Source organism: Rhagoletis pomonella, unplaced genomic scaffold, assembly GCF_013731165.1.
Source record: "Rhagoletis pomonella isolate Grant_MI unplaced genomic scaffold, Rhpom_1.0 Rhpom_scaffold_01610, whole genome shotgun sequence".
In the NCBI taxonomy this organism is placed as follows: Eukaryota; Metazoa; Arthropoda; class Insecta; order Diptera; family Tephritidae; genus Rhagoletis; species Rhagoletis pomonella.
In genome coordinates this window covers 13,570-41,518 of record NW_023460164.1, presented here as the reverse complement: position 1 = coordinate 41,518, position 27,949 = coordinate 13,570, and the positions used below count along the sequence as shown (strand labels likewise).

The 27,949-nt window shown below is 36.0% G+C and overlaps 1 protein-coding gene across 1 annotated transcript; it reads right to left on the bottom strand.

Moving 5' to 3' along the window:
• Positions 1-11: 11 nt before the first annotated feature.
• On the bottom strand, positions 12-27,519 carry LOC118752536 (LIM and SH3 domain protein Lasp-like; the record flags this gene model as incomplete). Its single annotated transcript, XM_036487443.1, is given in 3 exon segments — positions 12-147; positions 438-570; positions 27,425-27,519. Coding segments are annotated over 3 exon segments (364 nt in total), but the record flags the coding sequence as incomplete, so codon positions are not given.
• Positions 27,520-27,949: the final 430 nt, after the last annotated feature.

Sequence of the window (27,949 nt, the reverse complement as noted above, 5' to 3'; positions counted from 1 at the left end):
TTGCTACATACCTCGCACATCGGCTATTTCGGCAGCTTCTCGTTGCTTTTCCATAGCGGCCTTCTTTTCTAGATCACCATGATACGCAATATTCGAAATGATTTTTGTATTCTGCTTAATTCGCAATGTTTCGGGATCATCGGCGACCTTTTTTTTTTTTTTTTTTCAATTTAAAAAAATGTGTGTAAAATACAATTAAAGAAAAATCAGGGGATATTTTGTATAAAAAAGATAACTCATTTTTTGCAGTGGCTAAAGTGCTCTAATATTCTGTATCAAATACTATTTCTAACCAAAGCAACTTGTGAATTTTTTTTATGGATTTTAAAATTGCTTAATAATACTCCTGCACGAGTATTCGAGGAGTTAAAATTACTTTAATCTACATATTTAATATTCTATAAACCGTGCTGCTACCCAATAGTTGTTTCACTAACCTGTGTAAATTTGCCTTTGGATTTTTCGAAGTCTTCGTGATATTTAACATTCGATTGGATTTTTGTATTCTCAGCTATTCGCTTCAGTTCGGGCGTGTCTGCAATGACTGTCGCTTTGGCCTTTGGAATGTGCCTACAATGAAAAATACAGCGAAAAACATAAAAATATGAAAATACGCGAAGTAAAATATGCAGTGTGGCGACAAGAAAGACTCACTAATAAGTACATTATTTACCCAGTATTTAAATCATATATTAAGTAAATTCACCTTCCAATTATGATACCCATAGACAAGCCTTATCGAAGCTAACAAAAGAGCAGCCGTTACATTAACCGCCATCACATCAACACCCCGTGAGATTCGAGTTTTAGATGCTGCAACAAGCGAGTTCTGAAACTGTTCCCCAAAAACATGGAGCTCAATAGCTTATGACACTGCAGTGCACTGCCAAGCCGAGTGAGTCCCAATTTTTTCGGACAGCGTTGAAGCTGATTATGGAGTGTACAAATCTTTCGAAAGAGTTGGTGGTGGTTTCGAAGAAAATTTAGTTAAGGTTCGAGGTCATCGCAGCGACCCGGAAATTCCGAATTCGGATTACAGGTCGTGCAAGGCATAAAGCCAAACCCATCCATCTGGCCGGCATACAACCCTAAAAAAGCACGCGACCATTGGGAAAACCCAGACCTGACGTTGCGAGGATATTATCGGTTCTTACTGGGCATTGGTCGGTAGAAGCTGCAGGAATGAAAACGAACAAGAAACAGTCGATAACTTTTTTTGCAGATATACAGCAGAATGCAAGATCCGTCTGATATAGTCACTCGTTCGGCGGCAGCACTGTGATCAGAAGTTCCTCAAAACTATTCCAAAAACAACTTATACGATTTTTGCGTGTCCAAATCTAAGGGTTCCACAGGCCGAATTGTGTTGAGTGGTCCTTAATTTTTACAAAGAAACAAAACACGGCGATCTGACCAAACTATTATTGTATATTTAATGCATACATATGTATATTTTTCATAACGGCTTCAATATCCACATTTATTCAAAAGCTATCAAGTAGCTAAAAATTCGTAAATACTTTGTAAAAATTTAAAAAAAAAATAAAAATAAAAAATTTGCCAAGATGTGTAATAGTAAAAGCACTTCCTTTTCACTTATGCGCAACATTTAAAAAAAAAATACATTTTCAATCCGGAATTGCGATAGGGTCGTTCACGCAATTTTGTACGCAAAGTTGCAATTTCACTAAAAATGCTATTTTGCGATGTTTCATAAATCGCACTAATTGGTTACTTTTATGAACGTAGTGCCCAACATTGTCATTTAAAGTTTAGTGGAAATTCATCATTAAACCTACTTAAGGAAATGCTTAAATTTGTTTTTTTTTTTTAAATCACTAATGAAAAAAAATTATGATTTACTTCGAAATTAACCACTAGTTTAAAAAGTGAATAATACAATGGACGCTCTTTTTTTTTTTTTTGTTTTCGCTAACTCTATTTATCCATTTTAGAAAAGATTTGCGTTCTCAAATTTTTTCTAAAAACAGTAATTAAGGAGTGCAAAATTTTTCTAAAAAAATTCCATACAGTTTGGAATTCCGATTTTTGGAGTTTTTGTTGTAGTATTAGCCATAATTTTATATAGAAATATTTCCTAGACCCTTCCCTGAGGAGCCCTTTAGTCGGAGGAGAAATAGAGGCGGGTCATTGAATTCTTTGGTCTTTGCTCTCTCAAGTTAGAAAGGTGGGAGGTGTCATGTCATGCGCCATTATATTATTGTACCAGCCTCCAATTCAAATTTCTTTAAAATTTTATTGATTTTCTGAGGTAAACCGTAGATCAATATGCATCAATTGAGGAAAAATCGAATGTCGATTATCAACTTTTTTGAATCGATTCCCGAATCGAATCGGAACTAAAAAATCGACAGAAGGTCGAATCGGAAGGGCTCAATTAATCGATCTTCAATTCAATCGATCCTCGATTTAATCGATTTAAAAACGGCATCTCTATAAGGCAGTAGGAACTAGGAGGCAGTATGCAGAGTTCCTGCAAAGCCAAACAAAACAGGCAACGGATTTAACGTTTGTGGCTATGCAGATAAGCTAGTAATCTACGTGGTGGGCTGCAATGAAGGAAACATTGCTGCCATATTTCAGGCAGCCTTAAAACTGACTGAGAAATTTGGCTCTGAAATGTGTCTAGCATTAAACCCACTGAAGTCCATAAGCGAAATAGTGAACAATTTTGTTCAAACCTGTAGGTATTATTTATTTTTGCTTGGTCAATTTCCTCTTCCTCACACATCTACATATATTCATAAATGTTTACATAAGCATTTTAACCGCACAATTAAAAGTTAATGATATCTTATCTAAGCGATAATGAGACAAAAATTACACAATTAATAAACTTTTTGTATAAACAAAGCCCTACACTATACACACGCATGCAATTATGAAAAATACTCTACCATAAACTAACTTACAACCACTAAAACAACCTCACATATCTGCATACACTTATGGACAAAACAATAGGTGCAAAATTCAAAATGATATTGTTTGCAATACAATTATGTTTATCTAAAAAATTTTTCTTTTAAAATATATTTTGGTCCATAACATAAACCGCATAAATACAAGTTTCAAAGCTTACATAAAGTTCACAAAAATTAATCCAATTTCACTAAGTTTTCAAACTTTTTTCCATATAAAAATAAATATTGTGATATGTTATGTTAGGAAGAAAACGCGCAACACCATCGGAAAACCAATTCTCAAAAATACGATATACGAACGATAGTAATTTTTAGCCAGTTGAAATTTGCATTTTTTTTATATACTAAATAGAATGGGCTACAAAACTGCATACTAAAAATTGAAATTTTATGATTTTTTTGTTTTGAAAATTGATAAATTTTTGTAAACTGTGTGAACGCTTTGAATCTTTTATTTGTGTGGTTTCTCTTATGGATCGGACTAAATACATTTTAAATTGAAATTATTTAAAATAAATAAACATATATATTTAAATAATCAACAAGTAATTTTTAAGCAAAAAAACAAAACCGACTTCAATTTTCACATAAAAATTTAAGGTTATCGTTAATTTCTTTTCAATATCCAATTATCGGATATAAACAAAATTAGTATGGGACCACCCTTGAGGTACCACCTTTCCGATGAAATCGGTTAACGTGGTCCAAAGTTATGCGGTAACATACATAAAAAAAAATATTCCGACGAACTGATAACCTTCTCCTTTTTGAGAAGTCGGTTAAAAATAAATAGATAAATATATTTGTATTCGCAAACGCGAAGATTCCGCATTAATTCAAAATTGTTCAGAAAGTTGGTTGTAACCAAAACTCATTGGGTCCTTAAAATGGAAAGAAGGGAGCGAAAGGCCGAAAAAACCAATGGGAACGAAAATCTGATTTTAGAACGGCAATGTTTGCAGATCAGGTTGAGAATAAATCGAGAAGACTCTCATTCGATACAAATAAGCACTGTAGCAGACCTGCAAAAAAGCACTTATGACCACAGTAATGAAGAAAAAATACTTTCATGGGCCAGACCCAACCAATCATGGGGTGTAGATAACTGGAAAAGGGTAATTTTCTCAGATGAGTTTAAATTTAAATTGACTGAACCCGACGGCAAAACTGTGTTACGAAGGAAGTAGAATAAACGGCTAGGTAAGTCTTTTTTTATTCAATTGGTTAAGCCGTCGGGCTAAAGTGCGAGTTGTATCCATGTAGAGTCTGCTAGGATTTTTCTCAATTCCCTCGCGGTTTGGAATCTGCTGTGCAAACTTAACCGTTCCATATTTCCCATCCTCGTGCTCAGTGGCTTTTTTCGGTCTACTACTTCCTTCTTTCCTTTTAGAAGTCCAAGCGAGTTGGATATTTAACCGACTTCAAAAAGGAGGTTATCAGTTCGTCGGACTATTTTTTTATTATTTTTTTTATGTATGTTACCGCATAACTTTGAACCACGTCAACCGATTTCGAAACTTCTTTTATGCATTGGAAAGGTGGTGTCTCAGAGGTGGTCCCATTTTAACCTGGTTTAGATCTGATCATTGGATCATGAAAAAATTAACGGTACTTCTAAATTTTTATATGAGATTTGAAGTCGGTTTTTTGCGTAAAAATTACCTGTTTTTATTTTTTTATTTATTTTTTTTTTCGAAATACGGCATACTGAGCTTTGGTTGCAAACAACTTGCTGTAAAATTTTTCTACAAGACAAAATTTCGTAACTCAAAGCTAAATTTCGCCCCTGATGCGTTATTTTTAGCACGGGGTGTACAGATGTATAGCAGGTATTCATACATTAACACCACGCATTTAATACAGCTTGTGTCGCAGTCAACCGAATCGACGTAACAGTAAAAAAAAACTTGGTAATAAAAAAGACACACAACAAATAATTATAACGCTGACATTTAGCCATCAATCAGAAAAAAATGTAGTTGAAAAAAGGTGTAAAAGCATATACTAAAGCGATCACTTTACGATAATCGCGATATGAACGCGATATGAAGCGTTACAAAATGCCCAATAGCCTAGTATGTAAGCGGAGTAACCAACCAGACAGACAGCAGTCAGTGATGATGACGTTGCAGCAGCTGCCAATAATAACAAAAGTACCTGATTGCTCACATGTTGGGAAAGTATGTATGTATTTGTGTTACTCCATAAACAAATTGATAAGATACCAGTATTGACAGCGTTTTGTGCAATGCTTATTGATTTGGTATTGCTATCACGCGACAGGAAAATCGTATCTAAATAGCATTGTGGCAAATAAATTCATTTACGTTTCATATTGGGGTTATTTCAAAATTTACTATAATCATGTATGTTTGTGTATGTATTAAAAGTGCGTGGGGTTTTGTGTGTTTAGCATTTTTAATTTTTTCGTCGTTTTAGTGAAGTTATCGCACATAAATTGATGGCTAGCCAGCCAATTTGTTATCGATTTTTATGTTGATTGATTTATACGTACCTGCATACGAAAAAGAATTTAATTTGCTCATTGTAAACAAAATTGTGGTGGGGCGTATACGTAACTAAACGTGAATTACGCGAGTGATTCATTTTGATTACGAAAATTTAGTGTGGCACATATTGTATGGCCTAATGACTAATACTTGCCACATAAACAAACTAGTAATTGTACTATGCTTTGGTGTTTGATACCACGTAACCATATTTAATTGAATTCTTTGGACTTAGCCCTTCCAGAGCGAAAGCGAGAAATAGTGGAATTCACAGTATGTATATATGTATGTAGACTTTTGAGTCAAATTTTTGGGTTAATATTAAAAAAAAAAGGAGAAGTTTATGCCACGTTATTAGTTATTTTGCCCCAGTTAAAATAATTTTGTTTAAAGTATCGCTTGAGGTCCAATTTTCCAATAAGGTTTAAATGACTTGAAAATTTTATAAAAGTAAGCGTAGTTAAGTACTAAAATTAAATGACGCGACCACTGAATCATTGCTTCAAAAGTTAGTAAAGGGTATGCAGCCACGAAAATCCCACTAATGTTATGTAATCTGTAACGTAAAATTTTCGTAAAAAAGTAAAATATTGCTGCCGTTGAACAATTGTATCTTCCTCTTCTTATTTGGCTCTGCAACCTTTCTTCTTTACTCGGTCCTTCCATTTTGTTCGTAGGTCCTCTTACTTTCGTTTTCCATCCATGGTTGCCGAGTCGAAAGACTCGTTGTATTTTTATGTGCGCAATCGTTATATTTTTATGGACTTAACTAAGTACAACGCCATAATCTTCGGCACTCGTCGCCCACGCAAAAAGGGCCATAGATCTTGCGTAGAATAGTTCTCTTGAAAGCCCCCAAAACCAACTCATCTTTTTTCGACATCGTCCATGTTTCTGCGCCATACAAAAGACCGGACATGATTAGAGATTTGTAGAGCGTAATTTTTGTGTCGAGAGAGCGCTTTGCTTTTCAATTGCCTACCGAGCCCAAAGTAGCACCTGTTGGCCAGAGTTATTCTTCGCTTGATCTTCAGGCTGATATTATTGGTGGTATTTATGCTGGATTTAGGGGTAGAGAAAGTCTTTCCTTTTTGGTTGTTGTTGTTTCCGACAGGGTGGGTGTATGATGTATTATGGAACGAATTTCCGTCATCCCTTGTCAAATTTGGTTTGGAGACAAACCGGTTTCGGCGTTGTGCCATCTTCAGTGTCATTTTTCGTTCTGCATAATTTTTGTTGGTTGCTCGTATTTATACTCCTTGTTAACTACCTCTTTCTTTTGTTAGGTACGTCTTTTTAGTTTTGCAGTGTTTGCGGTACTCAATAGGTAGATGAATTGTTTTGGCTCGTTTTTGACGGCAGGTAGAAGTCCGTGATTTTTACCCCCTTTGTTTTTGCAGTCGGTGTATTCCCTTCCATATCTGTCCTTAATATTTTCTTGTTGTCATTCTTCTTCTTGTACAGTAGTTTTAGAGGTTCAAACAGTACGTCCGATGCAGTATTTATTTGCTCATTTATTATTTGTCCTTTGAAGGTCTTCTGTTTATATATTTCCATATTTTCTAATATATTCAATCTTTGTCCTTTATGTTGTACACGGAGAAGTTCTGTTGTTTGTCCAATCTTCATTGGTGTGCATTTATTTTTGATCATGTGATTCGCGAAGTTCGATTCTATTGCAGCCTCTGGTTTTCGTTTTTTCTTATTATAATCCCTTATGTGTTCTCGATACCTTGTTCTTATATTTCGCCCTGTTTGTCCTATGTAACTGTGTCGGCACTCACAGGTTAACTTGTAAACACCCTGTTTATCTAGCGGGTCTTCCTCGCTTATTTTCTCTTTCAATATATTTCCCACTGTGTTCCTTGTTTTAAATGATGTCTGAATGTCGTACTTATGAAAGAATTTGGCAAGTTTGTAAGATGTCTTTCCTGTGTAAGTTAGAGCTGCCCAAGTTTTTTTATTGTTTTTCTCTTTGCTAGTCTTTTTCGATTTTGTGTCCTTTCTTAACTTCTCCACCAGGCCTCTCCTATATCCGTTATTTTCCGCAATGGCATATATTGTATCCAGTTCCTTCTTGTAGCATTCTTCTGTTAGAGGGGTCCTTTCAAGCCTCGTTATTAGTTGTTTAAATGCTGCATTTTTGTGTTGCTGTGGGTGGTTTGAGCTATTGTGTATAATTGTGTCTGTGGCTGTTGGTTTTCTGTATATTTCGAACTCTATCTTGTTCGTGGTATCGTTTATTTTAATTGTTAAATCCAGATAGTTAATCTTTCTTTCCTCTTCCGTTTCCATGGTGAATTTTATATTTTGGTGTTGTTTGTTGAGATAGTCTAGTATCTGTTTCTCTTTGTTTCCCTCTATTAGACATATTACATCATCGACATATCTCGCGTAGAATTTTACTCCTAGGTTGGTCGATAGGTTTTTCATGTATTTCTCCTCCAGTGTTTGCATGAATACTTCCATGAGTATTGCTGACGTCGGATTGCCCATTCCTAACCCGTTAATCTGTTTATATATCTTATTGTTGAACCGGAAGTAGTTTTGTTTTAATGTGACCTTCAACGCGTTTATTATTTCCGTGATAGCTTCTCTTTTCATTTCTGCCATCAGTATTTCTTGTACGGTCTTTATGGTTTCTATTGTTGGTATCGATGGGAAAAGGTCCTTGATGTCGAATGATACGAATTTAGTGTTTTCGTTGATCTTCAACGATTTCATCTTCTCGATTAGTTCCGTTGTATTTGTAATAGTATATTTATTGCGCAGCGTCTTTAGGTGCTTGGAGAGTCTGTATCCGGGAGCAGACTTGTAATTAATGATAGGTCTCATCGGGGTGCCTGGTTTGTGTGTCTTCGGCAAGGCAATCAACGGAGGGACACTCGGGTTCATAAGTGTTAGTCTATATGGTAGATTATCCTTTATTATGGTTGTGCTTTTCTTTATGGTATTCTTTATTGCTGCTTGGTATTCTTCAGTGGGATCTTTTCCCAATTTATTGCACCCTATTTCAGTTATTAGACTTTCAGTTTTCTCTATGTAATCTTTTTTATCAATTCATACGGTGGTACTGCCTTTGTCTGCTTTTGTGGTTATAACATTGTTTGCCCTTAGCTTTTCTTTGAGCCCTTTTATGGTTTGGTTTTCGTTCTTCTGCTTCCTAGTTTTCTTGGTATTTATGTCTTTTTCAATTATGTGCCGACATATGTGTCTGGAAGAGAAAGTCCTTCAACCCAACAACAGTGACGTGTGTCCCAAAACCCGTGGACTTTTTATGGTTACCCACCATATGCTCGCTGTCACAGCTGTCATCAAAACTTTCTCTTGGGCTGCCTAGCTTTTGTGCGACTATGGTCGTAACATCTTAATTAGCAGTTTTTAAACAACCCCGAGGAGTCTGGTCACTAACTGGCATTAGCCTGCGAAACTTTGTTATCGGCGCACAGCATTTAGCGTTGAATACATCATTAGGCACTGACGTTTATAAGTCACAAGTCTATCTACTCCTTGCTGATGGCAACCACTTTAACCTAACCCAATCTCGCCTAAATAATACAAACGCAGTTGAGAGCTTCAGCGGATTCCGAATATCTAGCCTTTTCGATTCCTTTACTTTTCAGTCCTGTCTTTTGAAAAAAAAATGCCGCATTTATGACTCTCAAAGGCCAATGTTTTAGCCCTGTTTCGGTACTCTTAAGAAAGCAATAGTCTTAGTAATAAAAAGGACTAAAAGTGGCAAACATCGCAACAACCACTTTGCTGACGAAAATATTTGCTTGTTTTGTAAACAAACTTAAGAAAGTTTATAGCTAAAAGGTTTAATTGTACTTTTGAATGACCACAACGAAGAATTGTACGCCGCCACAACAATGACACCACCACATATCCTTATAGTGCATACTCGTAACAATTGTGGCTTCTTGCCTTGTTAATGTGCTAAATGCTACAAAAGCAATTAAAGAAAAATCGATATGTTGTGAAGCTATAAGCTTATGCGAGTTAGTACATGCGTGTATGTGTACGTTAATGCAGGGGCAAAGTGCATTGTTCGCGGCTATTGTCTGTGGCGTTGCGTATTTCCTTTGGCCCGGCTGTCCTGCTGTGACCAGAAAACAACTTCAAAATGCAACGAACGGCCAGTTCAATGAACCATATAAAGCAAAAGGATATCTAGCAAAGTAGACAAGCGAGCGACATATCGAAAGACATTACGACCAACAATTTTCGCAATTTATTTTGAAATGAGGTGAGGTGATACTTGAAAACAGGGGATGGCGATTATGGCAATAAATTATTAATGGCAAGCACATAATTTGTAAATAAAAACGATTAAAGTTTAAGTACCATATGCATGTATATATGTACATATGTACATATGTATTTATCTATGGATTCACATCAACAAGTCATTGTGAATGATAGCATTCAACTAAACATTCATATATGTATGTACATTAGACTGCATCACTCCCCATACAAAAAAAAAAATTGGTACTGTGTTTCCATTGGAATTATAAAATCTATTATATTTTAAGACGCCCACCAAAATATTTCGGAAAAATATTAAGATTTACGTGAGGAGGACCGATTTGAAAATGCCTCCAAAAATTGAGTTTTTTATAAATAAAAATAGTTTCTTAAAGATTTTTTTTAAATCCCCCCAAATGGCAAAACCGTTTAAGCTTAAAAAATTTGCATAAAAATATTTAAAAAAAAAATTAAAAAAGGGGTCGGGGAAAACAACTTTTCGTCGAAATGGTATAGAATTCTAGAAAATCAATATTTTGCAATCGGAAAAGTATATTTCTCTTCCAGAGATTCCCGATAATAATACCCCATTTTTTATTTAACAATTATTTCATAATAACTATATTTTATAGGTCCGCCAAAAAACCCCAGAAACCCGTGATAATACAATGGGGGATCAATGAAAAATCTTTAGTATTAAAAAATTGTTAAATAAACAATTGGGTATTAATATTGGAAGTCTCCTGAAGAGAAAAAGAGTTTTCCGATCGAAAAAATATTGATTTTCAAGAATTTTATACCATTTCTACGAAAAATGTTTTTTTTTGCATACAAAATACATGGAAAACTTTGAGCGCATTGAGCGACCTCTATATATTTTTTGGGGCTGAGAGCATTAAAATTCCGACTTTACTTTTTTTTTTTTACCACCCTAATGTACATATCAAGTGCATATGTATGCACCGCGCACCCAACCCTTTAGTGGGCCAACAATGCGGCACGAAAGTAGTACGCCGGTTGAGTAGCAAATCGGTGACAACAAAAGCCAAAACATACTGGCACATAATAGGCAGAAAAAACAACAACAAAAATTTTCAAACATATGTACATACATATCAGTGTATAAATACCGCACCACATGCTGCATGCCACGCGCAACTCAGCACAAAACGTGTAAAATAGCCCAACAACAAAGTAGGTAAAATCTGGTGCTTTGGCACAGTGGCACAAGGCCGTTTGATGACCAAACAGCACACATCCACCCAGACATACATATGTACCATCATCGACGATGGCCAACGTTAAATTATATAAACAATAGCAACAAAATCCGGCATCACCGCTGCTGGTAACTTTTGAACTCGAGTTGTTGTGTGGCAAGGCAAACAACGGCAAGTCAACCAACAAGCAGGCAGGCAGGCAGGCCGATAAACGCAACAGCGGCGACAGCGCAGCGCAGCGTAACAATGTGAGAACCAGTTGAAGAAAAAAAGGCAATGAAAATAAGGCAAATACATAGCAGCAAAACAATGATCTAATGTGTCAATGTGCCAACAAATAAGCCATGCGCTAGTTTTTACCCACAAATCACTTACTCATACGATACTCTTGGCCAAGTCACTGCTTGATTCCTTTAGACCCACCCTACGCCCTATCATTGCCGCAACCCTGGCTCCCTTGTCACATACATACATACGTATCAACGGCTGAGTTTATGGCGCGTTGTCGCTTGCGGCAAATATGCACGCAGCTGTTGCCACAGGTCAACGTATCGTCCCCGTCGTTGATGTTTTTAGTGGCATTAGCAGCGGCAAAACCAAAGCAAATAGCAGCAACGGGGTATGCAGATGCATTAACGAGCGCATTGAGAAGACAGCACTTAAAAAAAAACTAAAAAAAAGTATTGTTGTTGCAACTGTTGCTGGTATTTATCGGTGTCCCTTCGCCCACCACATGCTGTTGTATTGTCGGTATTGCAAAAATAAGATAAGCAGATTAACAAATAATAGGCAAGAAGTGGCGTGTGAAGAGCTTAACTCTTAATTTTACGAGCTTTAATTTAAAGGGGATCAATGAAATTAGCAATTATAATAAAAACCAAGAATTAGGGGCATTTGCTATTTATTAATAAAAATTCGAACGTTTAATCGCCTTAGACATTCCATTTTATATTTACTGATAAGGCTGATGATATCACTGCGAGAGGTGCGACATGGCTACAGTTGACGTGAGTTGGCGCACAAATTCGGTGTGGGGTTGGTAGATGGGAAGAGAAAGCGACAACTTGTATGCAGTTTTCACACATCAGACGCGACATACGCTCCGACCGACTCCTACTACCTTGTTGCAGCTAAGGTTTGCATGCGTTTCAGGCATGACAGATCTCCGGATAGACAGGACAGGACTAGTTAGACTCATCCATCGACAGCTCAATCGCAGAGTGGTGAGTTCGGAACCAGGGCGGGTTGGGATTTAGAGGAGAGTCAATAGGGTTATAGATCAGTTTAGGTGGCAATCTTACGAGCGGCCCACATGAGACATTTATTATGTTGTACATTGTGTTACTACTTAGTAGATTATTTCTGGAGCGGTAAGTGCAAGTAGTTGCTGTGAAGTTAGAGTTCTCAAAATAAATTTCCGTTGGAAGCTAAATGAAGTGGCAGATAATCTAGCCAGGAAATTAGCAGCACAAGGAACTCTAGGCACAGAGCACTTCTACGGTCTACCATGGGCGAAATTTTACATCTGGATGAATAGAGAAACGCAACATTACCGGACAAATATAGAAAGGAATAGAAGGGGAAAATCTCTAATTCCAGAAATATCAATACGAGGAATCAAAGCACTCTTCAACTTACAAAGCAATAACGACGTAAGAAATCTTACGCGCCACTGGGGCGTAATGAAACACTGTTTAACCTGGGCATTTATTTTGCTTTGGCCAGGCCTGCCACTATATGCCTTAAAATCATTCTGGTTTTCCGGGGACTCTAGTAGGCGTTTTGCCTAAACTGTCCAAGCTTTCGGTCTAAATGGTGTCCAGAAATTTGAGTTACTTTCTCTGCAGTGCGAGCCACTCGCATAGAGCCGTATAGTTTATATTCCTTTTTCATCGGCGACTATGTGGCCCATGATCCAGGTACCGTTAGTATTCCAATGAGAAGCCGAACGTTCGGTTTTGAGATACTTAGCAAACTCTGTGTTTTTGTTCATCGAGCAGTGACCAAGTGAGCATGATACAGTGCATATGTGACCCCAGGATCTAAAATACCTTTTTTCGTGCTATAGTCCACTCCCTGATTTCCTGGAATACCGCTGTGAACCCCGGTTCCCAGCAAAGATTGACTACATAGTTATATGCGGTCAAAGAGATTGTAAAGATCTTAGAAGGAGCTAAGTCGATATTGTTAGCCCGCTTTGCTACGGTAATTGTATACCTCGGTCGTGAACATTCCTGGCCAGTTTCTGGAAGAAGACGCCAATTGCTGTTTCAATGTTCATTTTGGAGCCATCTGTGAAGATTTACTTCTGGTGATCGCTTATGGCGCTTTCTTTTCTACGGAAAAATGCTCCCTTCTCAGTGAACTCTACGCACAAATATTAAAAAGGGGACAATGAAAAGGCAATATTTTTTGTAGAAAAGAAAACACCATTAGCTTTAAGTGCCCAGAAACGTATCTAACAATGCTAATTGTTCGTTTTATATTCATACATATAGGCATTCTTATCGTTGCACTCTTTGCAGCAATCATAATGGCTTCCGATTCACTACGAAGTCTGGGAACAGTTCCGTTCTAAACCCCATTGGAAGCTGGAAAACTATCAGAAAGCGTTTGGCGGACGTCAAGTACCGTAGTTGACTTTATTTATTTCATAGAGGACCGTTTTTTAAAAGAAAATGTTGGTTTAAAAGATAAATTGCATAATTTTATGTTATTCATACGCCGCGTTGGAAAATTTTTGGAGTGGTTACTTTCATCTGAATAGTAATGTACATAGCCCAGCAAGGAGATGCCAACTTTTGGTCGCGAAGGAGAGAAGCGATTGCTGGAGCTTTTTGAGTTCGGCCCTGGATCGTTTCTCTAGAGTACCATGCGTACTTCGACGCCCAAATTAAAACAGCATATCCTCTGAAAATTGCAATAGGATTGTTCTTTCTTAGCACCGAGCCTTTAGTATTTTATGACTGGTTTTTGTATTATAAAAGACAATTGGGGCTTAGGAACGCAAAGAAGGAATGCCTAACAAATGTAAAAGCCAAGCAGGGGCTGCAGTTTTCAACCAGAGTATTGAATTTCATATATTTACATTAGATATTTACACGAGCCCACAAACTGTATTAGAGATAAACACTGGTATCGGTTCTCTGCAGTAAGAAAAAATATAAACAAATGTGCTGCATTTTCTATATTTTCCTTTTTTTTACTTTTCAATGCATTTAATGAAATATTTTAAGGTATGAAAAATAAAGCTGCGTTGGCTGTGCCATCAATTTGATCAATAAAAAACAAACTTCAAAAGGCAAAGTTGCTACTTTCAGTCATACACTACTAACCGTAACAAGCAGTGAAGTTTTTATTTTATTTTTTTTTTTAAATGCATAAAAAATTTTACTGACGTAGATATGAAAATAACTATGAACTCAGTGTGGTGGTCGTTAAGCTGACCGAAAATATGATGATCTGACCGCCGGAATGAGCACGCCAGCGGCAGTTTATAATCAATTGGCACTGCCACTAGAACTACTCTATCCATTTGCTTTGCTTTACTTTGCATTGGCCTGCTGCAAATATCACAGACTGTTTGAACGGAAATCAACGTTGCAAATTGCACTCAGAGCAAGCAAAGCTCACCATAACTGCTATGCTAGAACGTACTACATATTTACATATGTATGTGTATAGTGTGTATGCGCGTGCGAGTAAGTGCACTTATTTTCGGTGTAATTGGCGGTTTATTTTTCAATGCGCATTTCATCTACAATATCTGATAGCGCACAATATATATGCTAGTGTACTCTAAATATGGCAGTGATGAATGACAAACACTCCTTATACATACATATCTACTACATAGTCAGCCTAGGCAGCGTTCTACAATTTGAACTCAACAACGCCGGCTTTGGCGTCATAAGCTGGGGCACAAGCACAGGCGAAAGCACAAAGTCAGCCAGCCAGTCAATCGCGCACAAGGTGAGGTAGAATAACGTATGTATGTTTGTATGTGCATATTGCACACGCTACAACAAAGTTAGCTGAGTTGTAGTTTTTTTTTATGTTGGCGCACTCAATACAAATTTGTTGCACAAATAAATGGCAACATAAAAAAGTAGAACAATTTAAGTAATTGAAAAGATTTTTTTCTACCATATTTGTTTGTTCAACTGAGCCATTTTATTTCATTTTTTTTCTAGCGGTGGCTCGGCTCATGTGTGTCATTGAGGTGATCTCATCTCATTTTGTGGCGGTGAAAAAAGAAATCTGGCAAAAAGCAATGAAAGTAAAAGCGTTACCACCGATACCAAAATGGGCAGCAAGCAATGTTGATAAGCATACATACATATGTGCACTATGAGTCCACACATAATACTTAATACAAAAACATTTATTTTTTAGCACACGTGTCAGCAAATGATGTATGTACTGCTCCTATGCATTTGGATAGGTTTCAAATTTTTTTTTAGTTGGTTGCAATTGCAACCTGGTTGCTTGTTCGGTGGCATGGCCATTTTCATTGTGCGCCTACTTTCAATTTTTATAGTTTTTTATTAATGTTTGTTTGCCAATATGTATTACCGAAGGGGAGACGACATATATGCCAAATTACAAATTATATGCATTTTTTATAAGCGTTTTTTTTTTGCATTTGGAACCCACATTTAGGTTAATATGCATGTTATTTCTTATGAAAGTGCGGTTGCAATAAATATTTAGGTGGCTGAGCTTTTCATTTCACTCAAGCTAAGTGAAAGTACATGTTTACATATTTAAGGACTGCGCCGAATAAAATGGTCCGTCATATTTTTCCCCATGTTGTACTAATGAAATATTCGAATTCACTTTTATTTTATTTTTTTAATTTTATTAGCATTAGGAGTGCAATGGGATATAGTCGTTGCGCTGGGTATGCAGTTACAATTGCATGGCTATACTCAATCCCGACTCTTGCGTCCTCGTTCTCGCACTCTGGGCAACGTGGGCGACCCATGTGCAAGAAGCGGTAACCAATCCGAATGGAGCCTTGGGTCGCGGCAGAAAGAGAGGGAGCTTCGATGGGGCCACTCCGACTTATTCGGTTTAAGGCCTACTGAAGTCTGCAGCGTCTGTTCAGCAGTAGGTGCGGCTGCAAGCGGGTGTCTGCTTGGAGCAAGCGGCTCGCTATATAAACGTGTATTTGGTTGCGACACCATCCCGTCCCAGCAATGGGTTGTGCGCACTTCCAGTGAAGAGGCAAGGCAAAGCCTCGGATGAGACCCCTCCTTATGATGACGACCACGGCAAACGTTTAAAGGATTACGATCCGTACACAAACCAATCTCTATAAGTCACTCAGTATGCCCGTGTTGGTATATGTCGCGGAGGCATGGACCTATACGCGTGGGCGATGGCGTATACCGCAGACAATTTAACGATGAATTGTATGAGCTTTACAAAGATATAGACATAGAGCAGCGAATTAAAATGTAGCTTTGAAAGTATACAACGCGATGCTGGTAATAGAGGAAGAGGAGGCCTCCTCTGTGCTAGAAAGACTAGATGGAGAAGGGCTTGGCTTTACTTGGCATTTCCTATTGGCGTCAGTTGGCACAGAAGAGAAAGGGCAGGCATTCTGATTTGGGCCGCTTTGGCGGTTACAGAAGAAGAATGACAAGTGGTTTGTGACGAATGACTTATGCCCATTGACCAATGACTAACGAGTAATGGATTTTGAATAACGAAAACTCTAGTAGCACACTGGTGTATAAATTTACACCATATTAGACGCCAGTGTGCTACTTGAGTAAAAACTATGTCTTATGACTAATGAATGACGAAATATGACTTCTGTTTAAAGACTTAAGACTAACGACTAACTGCCGTGGACTTATCTTTATTAACTAATGACTAACGACTTATCGACTTAGAACTCTTAAGAGTGGGGCACACAGTTACCAGAAACGACGAATGAGAGTCACCTTTCTACGAATCAGTAATATCTGGGAAGTAGGCGTTATTTTTCCGAACCTTTTTTTCCTTTTCAGAAACTCTAGAACTTCTGAAAAGCTACTCAGAACAGTATTAACTTTTATTTTTTTTTTAATTGAACTTTTTCGACTTAAAAAAAACTTGTTTCGGCACAATTTTGCAGAACCTCTTTTTCATTTTCAGGAACTCTAGAACTATTGAAAAGCTACTCAGAACAGTTTTAATTTTTATTAAAAAAAACTTTTTGGACTTTTTTGAAAAAAATAAAATAAAATTTTTTTGCGTAATCTTGCAGAACCTTTTATCCATTTCAGTAACTCTAGAACGATTGAAAAGCTACTCAGAGCAGTTTTCATTTTCATTTTTTTTTTCAAAAATTTAACATTTTGGAAAAATGTTTTTTTTTTGCCTAATTTTGCAGAACTTTTTTGCTTATCAGGAACTCTAGAAATATTGAAAAGCTACTCACAACAGTTTTAATTTTTTATTCTTAAATATTGAACTTTTTCGACTTTTTTGAAGAAATATTTTTTCGGTATAATTTTGCAGAACTTATTTTCTTTTCAGGAACTCTAGAACTATCGAGAAGCTACTCACAACAATTTTGTTATTATTATTTTTTTAATTTAGCTTTTCCGAAAAAAAAAATTGCAGAACTTTATGATAATGTAATGGTAACGCTAAGGCGAAGCCATGCAGTGGTTATCCAGCTAAACTTAATCTCAGCTATTTTATATATTTTTTTTGCCGTATTTTATTTTAATTTAACTTATTACACAGACGAAAAGCCGTCCAGGGTTCAATTATAGTGATAGCTTTTCGAGTCTTGCTATTTACATTTTTAATTTGAGCAAACTTTCCCTAAATATGCGGCAATCCATTATACAGCCTACATACGTACAAACTTATACTTGCATACTTATTAGGGAAACTGGCGAAATTTTTTTCAACGACATTTACAGTTCATTGCACCAGTTAAGAGTTTAAATGCCTTTAATTTGTAGCAGGATTAACAGAGCATTTACCAACAATTAAAATACCGCCAACGGGCATATTGGGTCAACATAGAATAATGGAGGAATACCCATACAATACTTACATAGCATTCAATGCGACAATAACGGGTTGAACGAATAATACAACTATGCCACAATTGGAAAGGAGGAAACATACTTGCAGTTATACAAAACGAAAAACAAAAAAAAAACGCAACTTCAAACTCAAAATGCTCCAAATGAAACCCATGATATGGACAGTGTAGAGTTGGTGTAGTTATGTATGTATATTAGGGTGGTCCAAAAACGTGAAGTCCGAATTTTAATGCTTTAACCCCCTAGGATTGTTCTTTACCGAAAAAAATATACCGCTATTTATATATTTTAAAATTTTTAGAGGTCGCTCAAAGTTTTACATGCAATTTATGTGGGAAAAAACTACTTTTTGTAGAAATGGTACAGAATGCTTGAAAAGCGACCTCTAAATATTTTTTTATTTCAAAATATGTAAATGGAGGTATATTTTTTCGATATAGAAAAATGTTAAGGGCGAGGCATAAAAATACACTTTGATTTTTCACATGCATTTTTGGACCACCCTATTGTACATACGAATCTACAACAATTCCAACAACAATTACTTCTTTTAGTCATAGATACTAAGCAGGAGTGTAGTTGCTCCCAATAATATCGAGTATGAATCGCAGAAAGGAAAAGTGGGCTGCTTGAAAAAAAGGAGTAAAAGTAAACGAAGAAGAATAGCAATAAAATAATACAAAACCACTACACACACACACACCCAAACTTACCTAACAAAATGCGCTGTAAAATTAAAGAAAAGCAAGCAATGAATGCCGGAAAAAGGGACATTTCTAAATTATTTTTCACAACCATACAACTATGTAACTCTTTTTTTTTACTTTGGAAGCGCAAACATTATCGTCGATGTACTCGTAAGCGTTCGTGTAAATATATCATATACTAAGTATCCACTTCAGATTGCTTCAAAATTTCTATGTGGAGTGCAGCCATTGTAATCGTGCGGAGGCAAGTTGCCAAATAACAAATGAATAACAGTAGTTCACTTGTAGTCCGTCCGTCCGCCTGTCCGTCCTTCTATCGGAAGCAACTAACTCTTGCTGCTTGGAAAATTTTTCATCTTCCATTTGCAGCATTTGATTACATTTGGCTTGTGCAAGAAGCCTCAAGGAAACCATTTGATAGATACTATCTACTCTTATTTGCTTGGAGTAGTTGAAAGGAGCAACATTCGAATTTAGCAATACGCAAATTGTGAAAAAGGAAAAAAAGAGTCCAAATGTTGTCATGCCATTTCGCACACACACAAAAAAGGCAGCTGAATAGTGGTGAAATTAAATTGGATTCGATAGACGATGCTCCATGGATATATCGAACACATTTAAAAGAGTTGAAGCACAAAAAAAAGTGAAATAAAAATAACTAACTTTGTAGCTGAATTCAACTTTGAAGTGCCAACACTTGCTGCTGACAGACAGACAGACAGACTGTCATGCGAAAATTTTTAAGAACATTGATGTTGACAACGATGCTAGTGAATGGCTTGATAACGTAGAGATTCTATTTCAAAGTGATAAGGATTATCCATTCACTCAAACAAATGATGCATGACAACTGAGCGCAGATAACAGACAAAGTAAATAAATATGTATGTATTTGTGGTATGTTGGAGTTATGAAAGGAAAAATATTTGATTGGCATTAGATGCCATTGTACAGTGGACGCAAAAGTACGAAATGTAGTCAAAGGTAAGGTAGTAAAGTAAATCTGCTCTTCTCTAAAGCTAAAATTATTTAGAATATTTGGTATGCACGATCACCTCCACTGGTCTCGAGGGATGCAGCGAGTTCGTTGCCGCGGTCAAGAACCCCGATGAGTATACTGTCCGTAGCCACTTCAGCAAAACTAGGCCTAGCTACCCTGGAGTGCGTCCGATATTTCTTAGGTGGAGGCTGCTGCTTGGTTTTCCACCGAAACCCCAGCTGTGGTCTGAAAGTTTGGTAGTGAAAAGGACTTGATTCGAGCAACAAATTTCACAAGACAAAATTTACCCCTTATATTCTGGGACACTCTTAATATAAATTGTATCTACCTTAACACGAAATCGTTCTCTCAATCAATTATTCCCTCCTGTCATAGGTCGAAGTCTGCGCTGAAAATGTTTTAAACAGTCTTCGAGAACAGTTAACACCTACGTTAAAATTTCTTAAAATTTAAGGTTCTTTTGGCTGTATTCTACCACATTCCTGAAGCCATATTTTCATTCCCAAAATAATGGCAAAACCAGAAACAAATTATAACTTCAGGGTATAACCTTAAAAAATAAGTTTTTTCAAAGAAGCTTAAAATTATCTCATACAAAAAACCGTGAGACCATTTTAGTGAAAAGTTGTAATGGAAAAACAAAATAGTTTACTTTGGATAGAAATTATAGCTTCCACTTCGAGATACCACAACTCCTTATCAGACTTCTTCATCGAGCTCACTGTGTTTTCTACCTGCTGAGCTAAGTTTGCCTTACGCAAATAGTTATTGCTTCTTTACTCTCTTTATTTATTAGTCAACCCGATTGCTATTTAAAAAACGTACTAAAATTCAAAAACTTTACGTTTCAGTAGTTTTTTAGTGTTTTTTTTTTAGCCACTGCCAAAAACGAAAAGCCGCAAAATGAAAATTAAACATTCAAATAACAAACAAGGCATGCCTTCACACATCATATCCGCACTAAATAAAGTTTTTCGAAACTTTTGTGACGCACCGACTGAAAGGTGATTAAGCACAACATTGTGTATAAGTCAAGCGCAAAGCTTTTTAAACTTTGTAAAGCAAGTTTTTTTTAGCTATTACAAACTTCTACATTTTTAAACAGTTGACGTTCTGCGAACACATAATGCTGGATTTCCACTAGGCATTGAATGGCAAAAATTGGAATGAAAAAGTTGGGCATTAAAAATATGCATGTCATTATGTTAGAAAAAATTGTCATTAAATTCATTTCCACCTGGCATTTTTTAAATGCCTCCAATTTTTGGTTAGGTCAATGCATAGTGGAAATTCGGGATAAATTAAACTGAGTCATTATGAATATGGATACTAAAGAAAAATTATGCACAAGCAGACGCAAAGTTTTAAGAATACAGTAATTTATATTCAGATTCTAGAAGTTTGGAACTCCATAATACTTTAAAAAAAATTTAATTGAATTATACTGTTTGGAGAAATCTGAACTACAAGGTGAGCAACCAAAACTTTTAGATTTTAACTTCTTAACCAGTCTACGCTAATGCAAAGGGTATGTGGATTTGCATTTACCTATTACAATATTGTACTTTTCATAGGCAACAAAATATTCTTTGGCGTATCCACGTATTTTTCCCTAGTAATCTCTAAAATTCCTATGCCAAGACTCAGCTATCCAAAATCAACCTTACCTCCACCTACTTGCACTTGTATTTGCTCTCAGTTTTGTTGAAGTCCGTCATCCTTCAAACGACGCGCACATTTTCGAGCGTTGCCCTCGAGTTCGTCCTTAGATTTTTTTTTTTCAAAACATGCTTTCTAACTAACAATAGCATTTTCAAAAAACATATTCGTTTGCATTGGAATCCTATGATGGAATCTTAATGACGATTCATGTGCAAATCGCTATGACACAACTTGAAATAAAATTCGTATAAGGTTCTTCTAGAAAATCCGTAGCAATCGTTGCCCCTTTGACTGCTTTGGCAGCCCAAAATGTGCCCATCCCTGACTTACACGATCAAAATAATAAACGAAAGACTCTTCCCCCTTTTATGTTGACACAGCTGAGCGCAACGCTCTCCTCCATAGACGAGTCGTTAAGTCCATCGCTTTAGGAAATACATACATATGCACAAATATTTCCAATTATCTTTTAAATGCTGACTGGGTTTGCTTTGGCTTATTTAAATTTCATCATCACTTTTGCTCATTGACTTTGTTTTCTCGCTGCCATTCTCGCTGTCACAAATCGTGCCACAACTGCATTTCCTATTTCCTCCAGTGGAATGACAGAAAAAGCTGAAGTAAGTTGCCAAGCGCACAACAATAAATATTTCAGCGACTCTCGTAAAGTAAACAACAACAAAAAAGCAGGAGCATACATATGTATATGAAAACAATTGCCAGGCAGTAAGTAGTGGGAGTGGTGCTGAGATTATTGTTGTCTTAGCACCGGTATTCAATCGTAAATAGTATAAGAATGGAAGTGGCAGCAGCAGCAAGGGTGGTGAATAGTAAGAACCAGTGTGACCAGATGATCACAAAAACCGAAATTAGATTGATTTTGTAAAAGCTTCATAAAAAGTTATGTACGAGTATATGTTATGAAAAATTTAGCTAAAAAGAAGTCGGTAGGTATATTCATAACTAAAAAAATGTAAACCAACTTGACAAGTTCAGCGAAAGCGATTTTCTTTAAATACCTTTTAAAATCCTGCTCATCAAAACACAAAATAAAAATAACGACTGAATATTTAAAGGTAACAAATTTGTGAATAGAGTATAGAAAATATTCTCATGGAGGATCAAACTAAAGAATAATAATTGTTTTTTTACATCAGCGTACACTGGTGGTATGCCAACAAATCAAATTGTAAAAAAAATACAGTTTAAAGCTAATTTTTTCGTGCCCACCACTGTTTGTTAAAAAAAAAACCCATAAAAAACAGAAACCGCAAATAACCGTCAAATATCAAGATTGTTATTTTTAAATCATTCCGCAGTCCTTATTTTTTGATTATTTCAATCATGAAAAACCGTTATTTTCTAATATTTTTTTCGATCAAAAACAATCGCTATTTTGAATTTCTATTGTTTATCATTTATTTTTAACCGCAATCATGGAGACTACGTTTTTATGACCGATTTAAATCTTTTATAAAAAATATGGAAATAACGGGCATAATATGATCGAATAATAACGATGAAAAATTGTATCAAAAAAATTCACAAGATAAGATTATTCTTAGTCGAAACAAAATAAAAAACATAAAATTCAATCTTAACGGTTGAACTACGATTTTATTATAAAAATCATAACCGTTAGGGTCCCTGAAAAAAGCTTTAAAAAAATTGTCTCAAAGAAATATTACTTTGCACATCCATAGTAATTTTTGAATGGTAAACAGCAGTTTTACAAATATTGAAGAAATTTTTTATGGCCGCTATTTATTTTTTTTTTTTAAATTCCGGTCCGAATTTAACTAAGCATATTTATGGCAAAGAAAGGCTGGAAAAAAGCCAAGATGCTAGATCGCAAAGTCGGGGGCTATCAAATAAAATCACATGCTCAATCTAGCCACAAAAATACTAACCTTGCCACACTGGTAATAACAACATGCATCCTCAACGCAGCAGTGAGGTGTGACATTGTCAACAAAATGTCATTCATGCCTCACGCAACAAGAAAACATAATATAAAAGTAACAAAACGCATTGTGAAGATGTTGTTGCTGTGAAAAGTTTGTAAAAAAAAAAAGAAAAAAGAAAAGGCTTTAGATGCCACCAACTGCAGCAAAAGTATGGTTGCTGAGCACAATCGTTTATCGTACATTGGTAAATTTGTAAATGCATATGTATACCAATGCCTGCGAGATAATTTCCTGCTGACATACATAATATTATGAGGGTATGTACATAAAAATGTAGGTATGTAGATATACATAAATTTTCACCTCATCAACTCCCAAGGGTGTAATAGAGTATTTTATTCCACTCAAAATTATCTCCTCTTACAACTCGTACAAATGCTTTGCAAATGGCAATTAAAATCATTATTTACACATATCATGTACGTGCATGTATAGCCAGTACCTATGTACATTCATTCGAAAAGTTGAGATGCATATTCAAATATTTCAAACAACTGAAAATTGATTTCCCCATTGGCAATGCAATGAAATTTGTTGAGCTATAAGTGTGTAGATAAGTTTGAGAATTTTCAATTTGCAAGGGGTGCTTTAAATGTTGTAAGTTGTTAATTTAAATGTTCATTTACTTCCTCACAGTACAGCCACATTTGAAGCATCTTACGAGTAAATTTAGTAAAGATTGGTTTAAGGTTGGTTTTTTAACCTTACAGAAGGCCTCCGCTTTCCAGTTACCTACCGAGGCCAAAATAGTTTATTTTATTTTTAATTTTATTTATTTCTGCCAGTTTTATTAAGGCGATCGATAGTTCGATCGCAACAATAATAGTGGAGTTTTTGCTGGTAAGTTAAAATAATTGGAGACCAGAGTCTTCCCAGAAGACAAGTCCAAATGTGTCTAGTCGAATAATCTCGGTGTTCAACTTTCATAAACTAAAACGCACTCTTTTTTTGGTTCAGATGATTGACATTCCTAGTCGAACCTGGCGTTGTTTCATGCCTGCTGAAACTTAATGTATCTTACTACCTACTTCTATGCTGAAACCTAGTAGTTATGCAGTGTACATTTTTTTGGTCCCCGGCGAAGTCTATCGGTCTCAGTCCATTATCGGGCGTTTTATTATGGAGGCTGTATTATCGGACGATGGGAAAAGACTCCTTCTTTTACCAGAGTTTCATACTATATCCAAGTGCATATAAATAAAAGGCCCACAGGAATGGATGATAGTAGATGACTATTCCTTCAGCTTTAAGTAGCCGAAACGATCCAGATTTATATCTAGCCAAGGACTGTCAATATGTTATGACAGCAACAACAATACATGGCGAAGGAGACCCTCTACATCACGGATAGAAGGCGTCTGCTCTCTTTAAATGACAGCTGTAGTTAACATCGCTAGTTCTTACGTTTCGTCTAAAGGGTGAACACACCAAAACTGCGACACTTTGGGAAGCTTATAACTTAACCAAAACGAATTCAATATTTTGAAATTCAAATACCATAAGCTGATCACATGACCTTAGTTGGACGTAGAAAAAATTTCATTTGAATTTGATTCCTAGTTGAGTTAAAAATGACAACCGAGTTAGAAACGAGACAAACCATTTTGCACGAGTTTATAAATGATCCGGCCTTATGTACACGTAAAATTGCTAAAAAATTAAAGATTGCACTATTCGACAGTTTGCAGGGTTTTAATCGGTACAAATAAGGCCTGGCAGTTACGAGAAAACCAGGGAGCGGGGGTTAGCATGGTCAAAGTGATAAAAACAGTGCTCGGAAGGTCCTCAGTGCGTTTTCGCGAAATCCGAAGATTTTGTCGCGTTATGTTGCAAAATCCGTACGCAGATCGCAGTTTTTCGTACAAAAGGTAAAGCGGAAAGCTTCATTGAGATGTTCTACAGCTCAAACAGCGCCAGACCGAGGCGCAAAGTAGAATGTTACAGCGAAATCCCGCATTCGGAAGTTGTATGAATTCTAAATTAAAAAATACAACTGCATTGTTATGGACTACGAAACCTACTGCTATAAAAATTCAAAATATATTGCAGGTCAAGATTTTTATACTGGTGCAAGTCGTCAAAATGCCCCTGAAAGTTGTAAGCTGAAAATGAAGTCCAAATTTCCAAAAAACCACATGGTTTGGCAAGCTATTTGAACCTGTGGCCGTAAGAGCAGCCATTTTTTCCCACCCGGGACAATGAATGATCAAGTTTATCGGGATGAGTGCCTCAAAAGGCGTCTTCTGTCATTTATCAACAGATAAGGAGTAGGCCACTGTTCTAGGCGGACGTGGGAACCTGCCACTATGCCAAGGACACATTGCCGTGGTATAATGCAAATAACATCAATTTTGTACCTCACGACTGCAATCCACCCAATAGTCCAGAGCCACGTCCTATTGGGGATATTCCCAATGGTCAATTGTCAAAGAAATCTTGCAGAAAACAGGTGAAACAGTGAAAAATATTGAAGAGTGCAAAACAAAGTAGTTGTGCGCATCGCGTAAAGTCGATGATACAGTCGTGCAGAACATGATGGCGCGTGTGCGATGAAAATACCGATCACTTGCATATGGAGCAAATAATAACTAATATTTTAACATTTTAATAACATCTAAACTTCCAAGTTGTATAATACAAAAAAAAAATAGTTTCAAAGCCTGCTAGTTTGGTTCTGGTAGTAATTTCTAAGTGTCGCAGTTTTGGTGTGTTCACCCTTTATAACGTCGTCGTAATTCTTGTATGGTGTAACGTCGCCTTCTCTGTAACTTCGCCTGGCCGGGAAAATGGAAATTCAATATTGAGGGTCTGGATCTCGTTCCTCACACATATATAGTCTTTTAACACTTGCTGATTTTTTTCAATAGAACATATTTTAGTGGCGAGTTCTAAATCCATGCCCAAATCTTTAGTGAATATAAAAGGCGTACAGTCTTCCAAGATAATTCTACGGGGACAGACGCTACAGATTTCAGTTGATCCTTAAATCAAATATATAGGAGTGGTCCTCCGAGAGAGCTCCTGAGTTATGTTATCTCTGCTATATTCCATTAAACGTTAGAATAAATTTAGCTTAATACATACATACATATTATCAATGTATAAGTAGTCGTCGCATTATCATTTGTTTAATTTACGTAAAAACTTAGGAATTCAAGAATTCTGTATGCACAAACAACCAATGGGAATTTCTCTATCCACATGCACTGTATGCGAAAGCCTTTACTGTTGTAAAAATGCCTTTATCACAGACTTCGCAGATAAGATAAAAAGCGTTTCAAAAATCGTAGTTAGACTTCTCAAACCTAACACAGCAAATTTCATGAATAGCGGCTATGAGAAAGACCAATTAAACTCAAAAGTATATTGTGTTATCTGTTGTAACTATGTCAATGGCACAAACACACATTTTTATGTAAATACGTAAATATGTATAAATGCAGCTGAAGTTTATTACGTAGTAAGTACATATACACTTGGGAGATAATTGCTCATAAACTTTTTGTGTGTATAGTATAATAATAAGAGTAGGTAATTATTTTTAGTAGGTGCATAAACCGAGTAGCATATGGCGTAAATTCCTGGGCGCATACATTTTCACACAGTAACTAAATTTGGTGCAATAAAATTGTAGCTAATTTTATTTAATAAATCGTAGTGAAGATAGATATGTACACAATGCGTAGAATGTGGAGAAATAATGACTATACACTCTTAGTCATATGAATAGCCCAACCTTTTGATCTTCGGTATGTACAGTTTTCGTTTTGTTTGTTTAATATTCATACATTTTTTATAAAAATGTAGCAATTGTCAAAAATCAACGATATTTTGTAGCCACTTGAAACATGCAATTTATTATGCTAAAATTGAATGGGCTACAAAACTGCAAACCCGAAATTTTTCTAAAAATGTTGTTAACTTATGCACTGCAGATCATTTTTATAAAATTTTGAAATCGGTTTTACAAGTAGAATATGATGCTACAATTTTACACAAAATTAATGAATATTAAACAAACAAAAGGAAAACTGTACATACTGAGGATCATACCCTGCTATTCAAATGACTCTGAGTATACATATGTATGCTTAGTATTGTACTTACGCTTCGCAATATGGCAATTTGTTGTATCCTTTGTATGTTTTCATATTCAATGTCATACCACATTCTGTGCACTTGAAACATGTCTTGTGCCATGTCTGAAAGTAGATAAGAATAAAAATAAATAAAAATTATTGCAAGTTTCAAAAAAAATTAAATTTTAAATTTATAAAGTATTACTTTCTTTCACGCATTGAAAACAAAAAACATCGCAAAAAAATCATAAGTGACATTTTCTTAACATGTTTCAAAAACCAATTTCCGAAAAAAAAATCGCTTAGGTTTATTTCCTAGTTTGGTTTTTTGATATATGAGATAAGGGTGCCAAGTGTTTAACATTCGATGAAAAGGTTTCAATACATTTGATATTTAATAAGTTTGTAAAAATTGCCGGGGGTAAATTCGAAAACTCGAAAATTAAAAATAAAGGTCATATTTAACTGATTAATTTTTTATATACAGTGACGGGCAAAACTGTAACATGGTTTAACACTTTTTACTTCAGCCATCGCTATCTTTCCAAGTTCT